Source organism: Populus trichocarpa, chromosome 16 (assembly GCF_000002775.5).
Source record: "Populus trichocarpa isolate Nisqually-1 chromosome 16, P.trichocarpa_v4.1, whole genome shotgun sequence".
Lineage (NCBI taxonomy): Eukaryota > Viridiplantae > Streptophyta > Magnoliopsida > Malpighiales > Salicaceae > Populus > Populus trichocarpa.
In genome coordinates, this window is record NC_037300.2 from 9,915,475 (window position 1) to 9,927,748 (window position 12,274).

Consider the following 12,274-nt stretch of genomic DNA (forward strand, 5'->3'; position numbering starts at 1 on the left):
CAATTAAATGCTTATTTAAAAATATAGGTCTTCCTTTCGATGTCCAACTTCCTTATTGATGATCGAAACCGACAACTCTCATCATGGTTATTCATCATGACTAACACACTATTATACTCATGTTTGCTTGGGTACGATATATGCCTAGATGCTTATATTTTTATGGTAGCTTCATAAAACCATGTTATTTGAGCCTTATACAGTACTTACACCATTTGTTCTTAATGATCATCTCTTCTTATTGTATTGAGAAACTTCGCACCATTTATTATTTGAAGAATGTTGAATTGTTCCCAATATGTGAGTTTGCCCTAAGTATCGTTCTTCTTCTTTGGCTATGACAAGAATCCTTCAATAGTAATTGTCATGGTTTTATGATAAGCTCATGCTTTGTATGTGTTGTCAGCATATTTTAAACATTGATTGATTTGCATTTTGAATAAAAAAGTTATCTTGATATGAGGTTTGAAAAGAATAATGTTTTTTTTTTTAAAAAAATCATAATTATGTGTGATTGCAAGCCAGAACATGTCTTACAACTTTCCTTAAATATTTTCAAGAGAGTGAAAGTTTGGGTATTTTTATGCAAACATAAATGCTAGCCTAAAAAAAGCTCAGACATGCAGGCATGAAGCAACCTATATGCTTAGAACTGTTTAATTTTTTTATTTTTTTTTATAGGGTGGATGATTTGTCATCCACCTCTAAATATTTTGAAAAAGAAAGTACCAAGTGATACGACGTTTGCTCTACCCAAATTCTGACACCCTATGATTGCTTGAAAGTCAGAGTAGAGGTGTTTTACACCTAAAAAATCTATTTTCAACCGTATTTTGACTCAAAAAATACCTAAACAACATCCTATACATTTTGAAAAACCTATCAATGACCTAAAATAACCCAAAAATAGGATTGAAAATCCAAAATTAACTCGAAACCAAAATAATTTTCGAGCTCAAATCTACTATCTCATGCAAGGATAAGGGTAAAGAACACTTAAGATAAACTTTCTTCGTCAAATGAAAATCATTGACACCGACATTTTTTTTTTCATGGTCGAAATCAGTGTTATTCAAGACTTTCTCCATTCTATCAAATCCGACCACTTTTACTCTTCTTTAAAACTAGGGGCCAAAAAAATAAAATTTTGGACCAAATTTGAATTTTGTAAATATTGAGGACCAAAAGTTTATAATTAAAAAAGTTTGAGGACCAAAGTAAACTTTTTGCCCTAAGTTTGAAACATCCCTTTTCTTCCCCTTTTGCACTTTGATTCTGTCTTTTAATCTTGCCCTTTCTCAATTAAAAAATTTGCTTTAATTGGTGATCAATTTTAGCCTATAAGAATGTAATTAAAAAAAAATACAAGGACAGGAAAAAAAAAATCACCATAGCTATTCACGGGTAAACAAAGTTATGGTGAATAGTGATTTCACCATGCCTATCAGATTATTATAGTTAATTTTAAGGTCATGTGCCCTTTACATTTAAAATTACCAAGAAAAATAAATAAATAAACAATTGCTGTTACTAAACGTCACAGGTTGAACACAACGAAATAGGACGATAAAACCGAAAACTACTGAAGGAAGGAAGACAGATATTTTTTCATAATGCCACTAAGCAATATAACCATTGGCATGTATTATTAGTATTTGGTGCAGTAGTTCCTGCATCTTATCATCAAAAAGTTATGCGTTCACCTGAGCAAATAAAATTCTCATCAAATACTAACAACCGACGAGACCATCACCTGAAAAAAAATGATTCACTACCTTTTGTGGCAAAGAGATTCTCCCATAAAATGGGGGAAAAAAGGAACAAAAGAGATGCTCACAAATCATTCTTCATGTGCAGCATATTACTAACATATTCCATAGATTTTAAATTACAACTATGGTTGCTTTTTCTGACATCTTTAATGATTGGATTGAGATCAAAAAATAAAATGGAAAAAAAAATGGAAAAAGAATTGCACCCAAAAACGGGGATATCCTCGAGCACTTCCCTTGTCTACCATCCATCCGTTTTTCGTATGGACCATGACCGTCTAACCCTGAGAAATCAGTTAAACAGTGATCATATCCTCACCCCCACCTCTCTGTGCTGCCACATCGGCCAGTCTCTTCCATGTCAATTCTCGCTGCTCTTCCACATCTCTGGCCCTAGATTTTTTCTCTGCATGCTGCCTCTGACACTCTTCAAACAACTCGGTATCCATTTCCAAAAACATTTTCCGAACGTTAACAGTCAGCCCATGAACTGCCTGGTTCCAGTGACCGTGGATATTCTTTTCCAGTGCCTCAAAAATTATTGGTAATACAACACTTCGGTTTTGGGCAATTAAACTCACAATGTGCTCGTTATTCCACAAAAACAGAGCTCGTTCAGCAACCTGCCAACAGAAATTTGCCTAAGCAAAGACTTCTTCTACAATAAAATAAGCTTATCGCTAATCAAATGTAACTACAAAACCATGCTAAGTATATGTGTGGAGTAATTTTATCTGAAAGGCTTCTCAACAATTCCTGAAGGCCAACTGAAAAACGAAAGAAGGCAAGCCAAATAGAAAAGAAAAAAACTTATGGCGACAAGGTCAATCTCAGTACAAATTAAAGGATCCTTGACCAAATGAATGTCAAGTTTTAGTCTCATGCATTCACCATAACATCAAAAACTTTGATTTTGCACTTGAAAGAAAAAGGAAACTAACTAAATGGTTCTCAACCACCAACACCATTTCCAGCAGCAGCATACAAGAATGCATTACTGCTCAGCCTTAGCATATGCAGTCATCCCCGTCTAAATATTTGGAAACTTTTAAGAGTCCACGTGAATGATTTCATCACTAATATGCAACATGCAAAACATTGCTTTGAATATCAGATCCAATGTGCGTAACTTGGAAATGAAGCATAACAAATTTTGGCAAGCTATTTTTTTTTTTTTTTTGCTGAAAGCAAATTCTGACAGGGAACACAACAAAAACAAAAGTGGCTTCGGACAGAAGAAGAAACAGTATATCTAAGGAAACTTAGAAGCAACCCCATGCTTCCATAAAGGAAACACCATATGCTATAAATCAACAACTACCATCGATCAAGTTCACGAAGAACTAATCCCTGAGAAAAATATATCTTGAACACACAGGATATTAAAGTACAATTATGATGAAGCAATAACTCATAACTTGAAGCAAATTCTTCGGGAATACTAGAATTGATTTAAAATTTGTAAAAAAGAAAGGCTTTCATCAAAAAATGAAATGGAAAATTGATAGTGGGTAGATAGCAGCTTCAAAAAGAAAAGAGTTTTGGTTTTCACTTTCATTAATCATGACTAGCAGATTGAAGGTGTAAATCTTGTAAGCAAGAATAAACAAAATGGACAATTGTCATGAGCATTGAGCAACACTCACTGCAAAGAAAATAAATGATAAGGAATTTTGCAACTCAGATTTCTGAAACGCACCAAAGGTCCAGTGCAGAGGTGGATGAATAAAAACTTAAAAGCTGCAGCTGATGACCTTACAACAGAATTAGCCTTCAATCTTATATTTCACAGCATAAATTCCACTCCAAAATTAATCATGCTGCATTCTGCTCAATGGAACTTTGTGAAACATGCATAAGTTGAAAGTGTCAGGGAAGATTAAAATGATCCACAAAATCGTCATCTTGAATGAGCAGAGAGACAGAAGCTGCCAGATAAGTTCGGAACAAACAGAATAACAACAGCAACCCAAGGGTACATTTAATAATCACATTAACCAAGAAACCTTTCTATTTGAAAAAAAAAATATATGTATCCAGTCTTTAGTCTCCATGTGATCATGAAAGGCAACTGGTATTTAGAATAGATACAATTAATTCATGGGCAGTAAGAAGAACACACATAGCCAAAGAATATCACAACCATTAGATAAAACAAAGCAGAGAGTTTCCCTTGGAAAATAAATGGCAAAAGCTTCTGATTTCTCCTTTCAAATGGAATGTAAATAACATTACTAACATTAAACATCAGAAGGGGAGTAGCCAACAAAGTGGATCACCAGTAAATCTTAGTAGAATACCAATTCACCAAATACCAGCAAATGTTATGAATGACAAGGCAAAATATTTTATGTGTAGTGCAAGAGTGAAAAATGCACATGAGACATATTTTATGACAAGGCAAAATATTTTATGTGTAGTAAGGAGAGGGATTCTACATGCAGACAGAAATAAAGGGAAAAATAAAGAATAAGAATAAGAGTACATCATACACACTGAACAAGCAATTGAGACATCATCAACAACCATCAGTCTCAAACAACCAATGTTTTGCTCTCTTAGCGACAAATGCACATTTATCATCTGGAAACACGTCCAAGGTACCTTTGGTACTGACTTATCCAAATTTCTGACATATAAAGATTATGAGCTTAGCAAGTTGAAACAATCACAAACCTGAAAATGGGAGCTGGTAAGGCAGCGAGCAATCTGTCTGAAAAGAGGGACCATAGAGCGCTGAAACTCTGCGGAATGTGTTGCCTCCAGCACTTCTTCAAGTTCTCCAAGGAAGAGAACTTCCTTCTGACAATTAGTCACTGGCCAATACTTCAACAAACCCCTAATAACCGTATCAGCCAGCTTGTAATCCTTTTCAACAAATTGAGTGATACAATAAGACAGCTGCTGGTGGTACACAGATATCGGCTTTGGTTTATGCAACGGTATAAGCGCCCTTACAAGGAACAACTTGTGTTCCTCCTTCATCGGCAGTGCAAACCCATTTATAATGCTCCCTAGAATCTCCAACAATTCCCCAATCCCACTGTGTCTCTCAGTCTCATAAACAAACCGATAGAAAATATTATTTATAGCCTTCCTAATAAATGGGCGATGCACCATGAACTTGCCATAAATCCTATGAAGAATAGTTTTTAAATACTCCCTCTCTCTTGGGTCCTCAGAATCAAACAAATCAAGCAATTTCAACACAAACGAATGATCAATATACCTCTTGGCAACCTTGGTATCTGTATCCGACGACACAACATATCTTAGGAGAAGCTCATAGACAAGCTGCAAATGAGGCCAAGATGGTTCCAAATAAGGCTCCTCCTCTTCAGGATCAGCGGATACTTGCCCTGTATTCTCATGTGAAGCCGGAGGCAAGCACCGGAATATATTCGCTGAAACCATTTTTATCATTTCCTCTTGACAATTCTCCGTAATCTTTCCAGAGCCAGATTGAATAAAATCCACAAGTTCCAATAAAGTTTGCCTCTTGATTTCCTTCTCTCGGACCGATTTTAAGGTATCAGTAAAGTCAAATTGGAAGCAGCATACCTGGAGTTTCCGTAAGAAGAGGTTCTGACGTTCCGAAACCGGCACATCCCGGAACAAAGGGAGAGGCTCCACTGTGTTCATTGGCGGAGGAGCAGCAATTGCCGACCCAGTGTGTGGGCTTGGTGGGCCAGGGGCAGCCCGTGACGAATGGTTAACAACCACATTGTTTGCAGGACCAGAGCCGGAGTTTCGAGGAGCCCCGAACCCAAAATCGTTACCGTCCGATTTGGAGGGCTTACGATGCCCTCCTTTCATGATTTTCCTCAACATTTCTCAATTCAAATTACAACAAACCCTAACCCTAAGAAGATGGCGATTGATTAATTAATTTAGGCGGAGGTGGTTGAGAGTTTTGATGGATCAATATACAGGGAATAAATGTTTGATCCAGTTATTCAAAATCGTTAAGAAAATAATAAAAATATATTAATTAATTAATTGGATCTGAGCTAGGGATTTAAAAATGAAGTGTACCCGATTGAGAACCAAACCGTTGAGATATTTGACCGGAGGGGAAACGAGATGAGGAATCATTAGAACCGATCGGTAAAATGCTGGTCAGGTTATCGGATGGCGGTGCTTAATCCGATAGAGACACAGCGAGGCAGAGAGATACGTCAAGAAAGAGAACTTTGGAGACAGTAGAGGATAATTAGGGAAAAAGGCTAAACGAGGGAAATAAAATAAAATAAGCAAAAAAAAAAAAAAAAAAACTTATTGCAGAAACGGCTTCCATTACAGATTTTCGGAAACTAATTAATAAAAAGTAAACGTCTTTATCTTTCTTCTTTTTAGTTAATTAACTAAACTCTTTTTTTTTTTTTGTTTTTGTACTTACCTTTTATTAAGAAGGAAAAAATTAAAGAGCAGAGAGAGACGAGACAGTGTAGTTAGTTCCTATACACGTGGCTTCTAAGCCAAGTATTGGCTAAAGTGACGTATGAAAGGAAAAATCGAGGGACCATGGAGCAACAACTGTTTTTCTTTACCAGAGTTTCGGTGCATCATCAAGAGCTACTCTTTTTTCTTTTCTTTTTTCAATAGAATTTTGCTATTATTCATAACTTAATTTAATTAAAGGAAAATGTCTCATGTGGATTTGATAAATGTTGATCCATGAAAAATGCAATAAAACATATAAGTTATGTCAAAAATTTAGTGTTTGTTTGCCAAATTCACTATGTAAATGGGCATCATCCAATTATCATTATCAATAATACGTAGCTCGCAAAACCTAAAAATATATAGATTTTACGATGATCAATTGTCATTCTAAATCTTTGTTTCTAAATAGTTCAAATTTATAGGTGACAAACACATTGACCATCCTAACCCTGCATAGACAAACCTACGTGGATTCAAGGTTATATATATAAACAATGTTGAACCTTAGGTTCATAGAGAATATTCTTCAGAATTTCATCTTATTCCTTTTAACCTAAGTTTCTCTCTCCAACTAAACATTTATATTCACAACCTTACAAGGCTTTATTTCCTACTTAAACTAATTTAGTCATAACTAAAAAGACTTATGTTACAGGTGTTATAGTTTTTTAAGCTTACAATTCTCAACTTTCTAGCCTTGGAAGACCTTTTATAGTATAGGTTTTAGGTAACCTCATTAGTGAAACCATTTATTGGAATCTCTTTAAGCAAAAAAACAAGTTCTTTTCTCTTCATTTTAGATATTTTTGGTTTCTTTTATGGTTAGCAATCAAGAAACTCCCATGGTTTAGAGAGTTATTGATCTTTTAACCATTAGCATTACATCAACGTTTTAAGATCTCTGAAAATTAGCACGTTAAGTTAAAATACTCATAAAAACCTTTATAGCCATTAAAGAGAATCTGAAGACCTTACCACCTCCACAATAGTGGCTTCTCTATTCACTCCACCTCCTTTACCTTTCAATATGTGAAGAACTCTCTTTTAAGAAAGGGGTAACATAGAATGACATAGTAGAAAGAAGGGACCATTGCTACTCTCCTAGCTACTATAAAAGTTTTCCTTGCCACTACAAGGGGTTTCTCCAAGTAGATATTAAAGACATGACAAGGAAAAGATTAAGAAAAAGTCAACATACATATAACTTCAACCATAATAGAAGCCATCACCACCGCCTTCCTAGTTAAACAATCCTGACAAAAAAAAAAGCACTATGTGGAGGTCAAATTCATAAAAGTCTAGAACCTTGAAGTAAAGTTGTACAAACCCCATTAACTAAAGACCTCTCCACTAATATGTTATGTTCTAAATACTCATCGTCTCTCATAAGATTTTATCTGCACAACATCATATGTAAAATTCTATATTCAACCTTCAAGGGATCAACTCGAACCTAGTACCACAACTTAGATTCCTATAATGGATGAACTAAACCTAAAAAATATATACAAAAGATGTATAGTCACTTAAAGCAAAAGGACATATCTAACAAGATTCGATGAAGAGATGTTAACGGTAGAAGGCTTATTACAACCAGTCACCATAAAAAAATTGATCAATAGGGTCCATAAAAAAATGTTGAAGGTAGAAGGCTTATTACAACCCGTCATCATAAAAGCTTTAATCAATAAGGTCTATAGTTGGCCTTATAAAAAGAGTTATATGTTGTACTGAGTTGGAAACTTTTGAAAGTCAAACAAGTTATGAAGAATTATATATGAGTGGAAAGAGAAATATAGTCAATCATTCTTATTAGGGATTAACCAAATTATTATAATTAATAGTATATAACCAATAAAACTCGGAATGGAGATAACTTTTGCAGTGGTCCATTGCCACCTCGAACTTTGTTCCTAAGTAATTCAAAAACATTAACCATCCTAACCCTACATAGACACATCTATATGGGTTCAAAGTTATATAAACAATCTTGAATATTAGGATAAGAGAGGATCTTATTTATGAAAAAAAATCATCTAATTTATTTTAAACTAAATATTCTCTCTCCTAATAAACATATATTCACTGTCTTACAGGGCTTTCACTTCCTACCTAGACTAACTTAAATATTGGAGAGTTTTTAAAACTCATAAAAAGATTTGTTTTACAAGTTTTATAGCTATCTCAAATTTTATAGCCTTGAAAAGACCATTTAAAATAAAGATTTTAGCAACTTTATTAACCGAACCTTTTATGAGAATGTTTTTTAGTTAAAATAACATGTTTCTTTCACTCATTTTTAGACACTTTTGGTATTTTATCATAGCTAAGAATCAAGAAACTCATATGGTTTAAAGAGTTAATGATTTTTTAACCATCATGACTCTACTAATACTATAAAATCTCTAATAGCTACTTTAGGTGGCTTCTGATGCTCTCTAAAACCACAAAGGCCTATGTAACCATGTTTGATAAAAAGATGTTAAAAGGAGAAAACTTATTAGAGCTGGTCTTCATAAAGTTTTGATTAATAGGGTTTGTGACCCAGTATTATAGAGGGAGTTTTATGTTATTCCAGATAGAAACTTCTTAAGGATTAAACAAGTTATAAATAATCATATACGAGCGAAGGAAGCAAATATAACTAGGTTATATCACCTCTATTTTTAAGTGTAATCTAGGTGAAAGATGCAAGAAAATGTCACACAAATCCCTCTCTTGGCCGGCCATGAAGCCATTCATGTATTTATATTATGTAATTTCTTTATTTGCATAATGGTCGTAAGTTCTTTTAATTATCATTTTAGACCCCACTCTTTCATCTCTTTATTTGATTCAGTCCCACTACCATTTGCTTAATGTTATTCAATTGCACCCCTCTCTAATTAATTTAATTTAATTTATTTATCTTTCTTTTAATTTTTTTAACAAAAAATATTTTTGACTTCATTAATAATTCTAATTTCTTTTTATTAAATTTCTAATCCAAGAAAATTTTGACCAAAATAAAACAAAATTATTTTTCTATTTTGCAATGAAATTGAGTTAATTATGCACATAGTTACTAAACTTAATAGATTTGATTAATTGAGTTCGTCAACTATTAATTAGATTTATCAAATCTCTTCACTATCCATTCCATGTACAATATGGATCCTTATTTATGTACATTAATAGTTGTGTTAGGTTAATATTAAAAAAAATATATATAAAAAAGACAAAAATATATTTCTTTATAAAAATGGATAAAAGTCACGTTTATTTTTATATTTTTTTAATTCCTATGCTCGATGTGTAGGTAAGAATTATATCATAAATACTTGTATGCAAAAAGCAAAATATAATTTTAGGTACAATTTTAAACAAACAATGAATGGAAGGAGATTTCGTTCCATTTTCATCAATGTAGTGTGAACCAAAACTCACCATTTTGTTTAAAAGTTTTTTTATTTTTTTTAATATTTTAAACAAACAAGTTGCTTTATATTTTTATAAACTCGAGTATAAAATCGTGATTTTGCACAATTTCAATTGAGTTAACACGAGTAAAGTTTGATTTTTATTATTTTACAAGTTTGTAATTTGAATTTATACATTAGATATCTATTAATATGTAAAATTATATGATTTTATTAGTCATCTCACGACGATGTCTCGTGCTTTTCCATAGATGTGATATAGGTGCTTCTCTCTTCTCCTTGATTTTCACGGTTGCCAATTGAACACCAACATGCATGACCTTAATTCTTCCCCACCATTCATATATTAATTTGTATGCATCATGAGTCATCGTGAAGCAGCTATTCTTCCTTCCTTTCCACTTCCAGCGCAATCTCGTTGCGGCGCGTGAACGGAAGAGTAAAAGGTGGATTGTACTGCAACCAAAACAATTAAATCTATATTAATACGAGGAGTTCATTAATAATTTGTGCCAGAAATATTATACCGAATACCTTACCTGAGCAACTTCCACCGAAGCACTGTCTTTTACTCTAAATTCTGGGTCCTTCTTCAAAGCATTACGTAACTTCAATTCCCGTTGTTTAACTTCTTCATCAGTAACAAAACCTGCTTCAAACAATAATTAATAGACAGAAGAAAGTGATTTCTATAAAAGTATTTTGATGAAAGGGGATCTTAATTAAAACAAATTAAGCAACATTCTAACTGCTTATAATGATTCAATGTAGATCGATCGGACAAATAACACGAACTGGTCTGGTTTCTCCTTGTAGGCGGGATTGTCCCAAATTATTAAAATCGATGCAGTTTATATATGGTGGAATGGAAAACCTGAGAAAGCAACGACGGCAACAACTCTCCCCGGAACCTCTTCAACCCTCACAGTTGGATCCTTGGGCAAAGGCAGATTAGCGCCGTACTTGGATGGTATGACAAAGGACATTTGCCACTTCCCCTGATTTGAAAACCAGAACAGATGTGAAGGAAGAAATCAAACTCAGAATTAAGAGTCAAAGATTCATGTGGATGTGATATATGAGCATGCGATGGTGGAATTGAGCTCCAAAATCACCTCTTTGGTCATCACAGGCTGGGTCTTGCGAGTAATTACAGGCGTAGTCATTTCCATTTTCTCCTTCATCGTGTTCTAAATCCAACGAAGAGTGCTGAGTAGTTAAATTACACTATATTTCAGGAAAAAAAGAAGAGAAAATCCAACCGATCATCTCAGGATAGATCGTCGTCCTACCTACCTACCTTCCCAAACAAGTACTCCGCTAAAACATTGAAAGACTGAGAGGCACCATAGAAATTAAATCCAGTCTCCCCTGACATCGTCGTCTCAGCAACAAAATAAGGCTGCTTGTTTTTAAACGATAACAAATCCAATTATGCATATACAACCAAGATTTAGGTTGAAAGAATAGTATTTATGAGTTATGAGCACCTCAAGTTCTCTAATCTCGTACCCTTCTTTCCTGCTCGATACCTTGTACTTCAACGTTTCAAGGTCTGGAACTAAATACATCCGAACAAAGAAGAGCCAAGCCATTTTCCCGATTGTTCAACTTCGGAAGTAATAAAATTTAAACAAAAAAAAAAGAAAGAAATGTGCGTACCTGCCATCAAAGCTTCCTCCAAATCCCGGCTCCCACTTCTCTTTGGAAACAAGTATTTCGTAGTTTCATTAGCCAAATCGAATAAAACTGCGACAAAAACAAAAGAGTTAGTCAAACAAATAAATAAAAGAAAAACAGAATCATGATGATAGCAGAGATGATTAACATTTACGTCTTTGAGACTGATAAGAAGCCTGAGAAGCGAGGGCAAGGACGAGAGAGACTCGAGCCTCGAAGGCCGACATGGGCCTTCTCCGCGGAGAAGTTGCTGTGGTCCTGTCTGTAGCCATGGATTTGATTTTAGATGGAGAAGTATACCGAATCATGGTAGGAACCGGAGGCGTGCAGTTGCTGAGAAGCATATCTTTGGTTTTTGTTCTGTTGCTTTCTAACTCTGACGGAAGATTCTGGCCATTAGAACGAGATATTTTTCTACATAACTTACTAAGATGTGATTCAGATATTCTTTTTCTGTAGTAAGTTCGATGTGGGCTGTTGACTTCTGACTATATAATTGGCACAACCCACATACGACGATGAGTTGGAGATGGTTCCAACTTCCAAGGCAGCATTAGCATAATTCCTCTGTGTATGGTGGAGCTGATCTTCAGTATGTTGGGATTTCGCGCTCTTTTCTCTCAATGCAAGGAGTATAACTTGTGAATTTATAAAGTAAATTCGACCTCTAATAACTCTAATTCAGCAACCCAATAAGATTGTGCAGTCAAGATTACAAGCTCCTTCGAATCTTCCAAGAGAGAAAATATCGCAGCAACAAACTTAGACAGAAAATTCATCATAGCCCACCATAAATGGGCTTGAATGACATTTGAGAGGTGGGGTTTCTGGATCACTGTCCACCAGCCCAGCTAATTAAAATATCACATGCACTAAATATTTTTGGCAAATTGATCATAGACTACCCTAATTTTTAGTCAATAGAGATTTAGTTCCTAGCCTTTTTTTCATTTACAA

The 12,274-nt window shown here is 34.4% G+C and overlaps 2 protein-coding genes across 2 annotated transcripts; both read right to left on the reverse strand.

The window, feature by feature from the left end:
- Positions 1-1,754: 1,754 nt before the first annotated feature.
- LOC7468800 (serine/threonine protein phosphatase 2A 57 kDa regulatory subunit B' beta isoform-like) lies at positions 1,755-6,021 on the reverse strand. Its single transcript, XM_002323463.4, has 2 exons — positions 4,449-6,021; positions 1,755-2,395 (listed from the first exon to the last, which is right to left on the reverse strand). The coding sequence occupies exons 1-2, from the start codon at positions 5,601-5,603 to the stop codon at positions 2,069-2,071; spliced, it is 1,482 nt and encodes a 493-aa protein (XP_002323499.3). The 5' UTR covers positions 5,604-6,021; the 3' UTR covers positions 1,755-2,068.
- A 3,728-nt stretch (positions 6,022-9,749) lies between these two features.
- Positions 9,750-11,952, reverse strand: LOC7468801 (heme-binding-like protein At3g10130, chloroplastic). Its single transcript, XM_002323464.4, has 8 exons — positions 11,466-11,952; positions 11,300-11,386; positions 11,128-11,198; positions 10,938-11,039; positions 10,753-10,827; positions 10,512-10,635; positions 10,177-10,286; positions 9,750-10,093 (listed from the first exon to the last, which is right to left on the reverse strand). The coding sequence occupies exons 1-8, from the start codon at positions 11,659-11,661 to the stop codon at positions 10,019-10,021; spliced, it is 840 nt and encodes a 279-aa protein (XP_002323500.4). The 5' UTR covers positions 11,662-11,952; the 3' UTR covers positions 9,750-10,018.
- Between the last annotated feature and the right edge of the window lie 322 nt (positions 11,953-12,274).

What these genes read in the sequence shown, in the direction of transcription:
- LOC7468800 (XM_002323463.4), bottom strand. Translation starts at nt 5,603, where the DNA reads ATGTTGAGGAAAATCATGAAAGGAGGGCATCGTAAGCCCTCCAAATCG. An exon ending in TTACCAGCTCCCATTTTCAG is followed by an intron (nt 2,396 to 4,448) that starts GTTTGTGATTGT and finishes TTCTGTTGGCAG; the next exon opens with GTTGCTGAACGAGCTCTGTT.
- LOC7468801 (XM_002323464.4), bottom strand. Translation starts at nt 11,661, where the DNA reads ATGCTTCTCAGCAACTGCACGCCTCCGGTTCCTACCATGATTCGGTAT. An exon ending in AGCCTGTGATGACCAAAGAG is followed by an intron (nt 10,636 to 10,752) that starts GTGATTTTGGAG and finishes TTTTCAAATCAG; the next exon opens with GGGAAGTGGCAAATGTCCTT. An exon ending in TGCCGTCGTTGCTTTCTCAG is followed by an intron (nt 10,287 to 10,511) that starts GTTTTCCATTCC and finishes TGTTTGAAGCAG; the next exon opens with GTTTTGTTACTGATGAAGAA.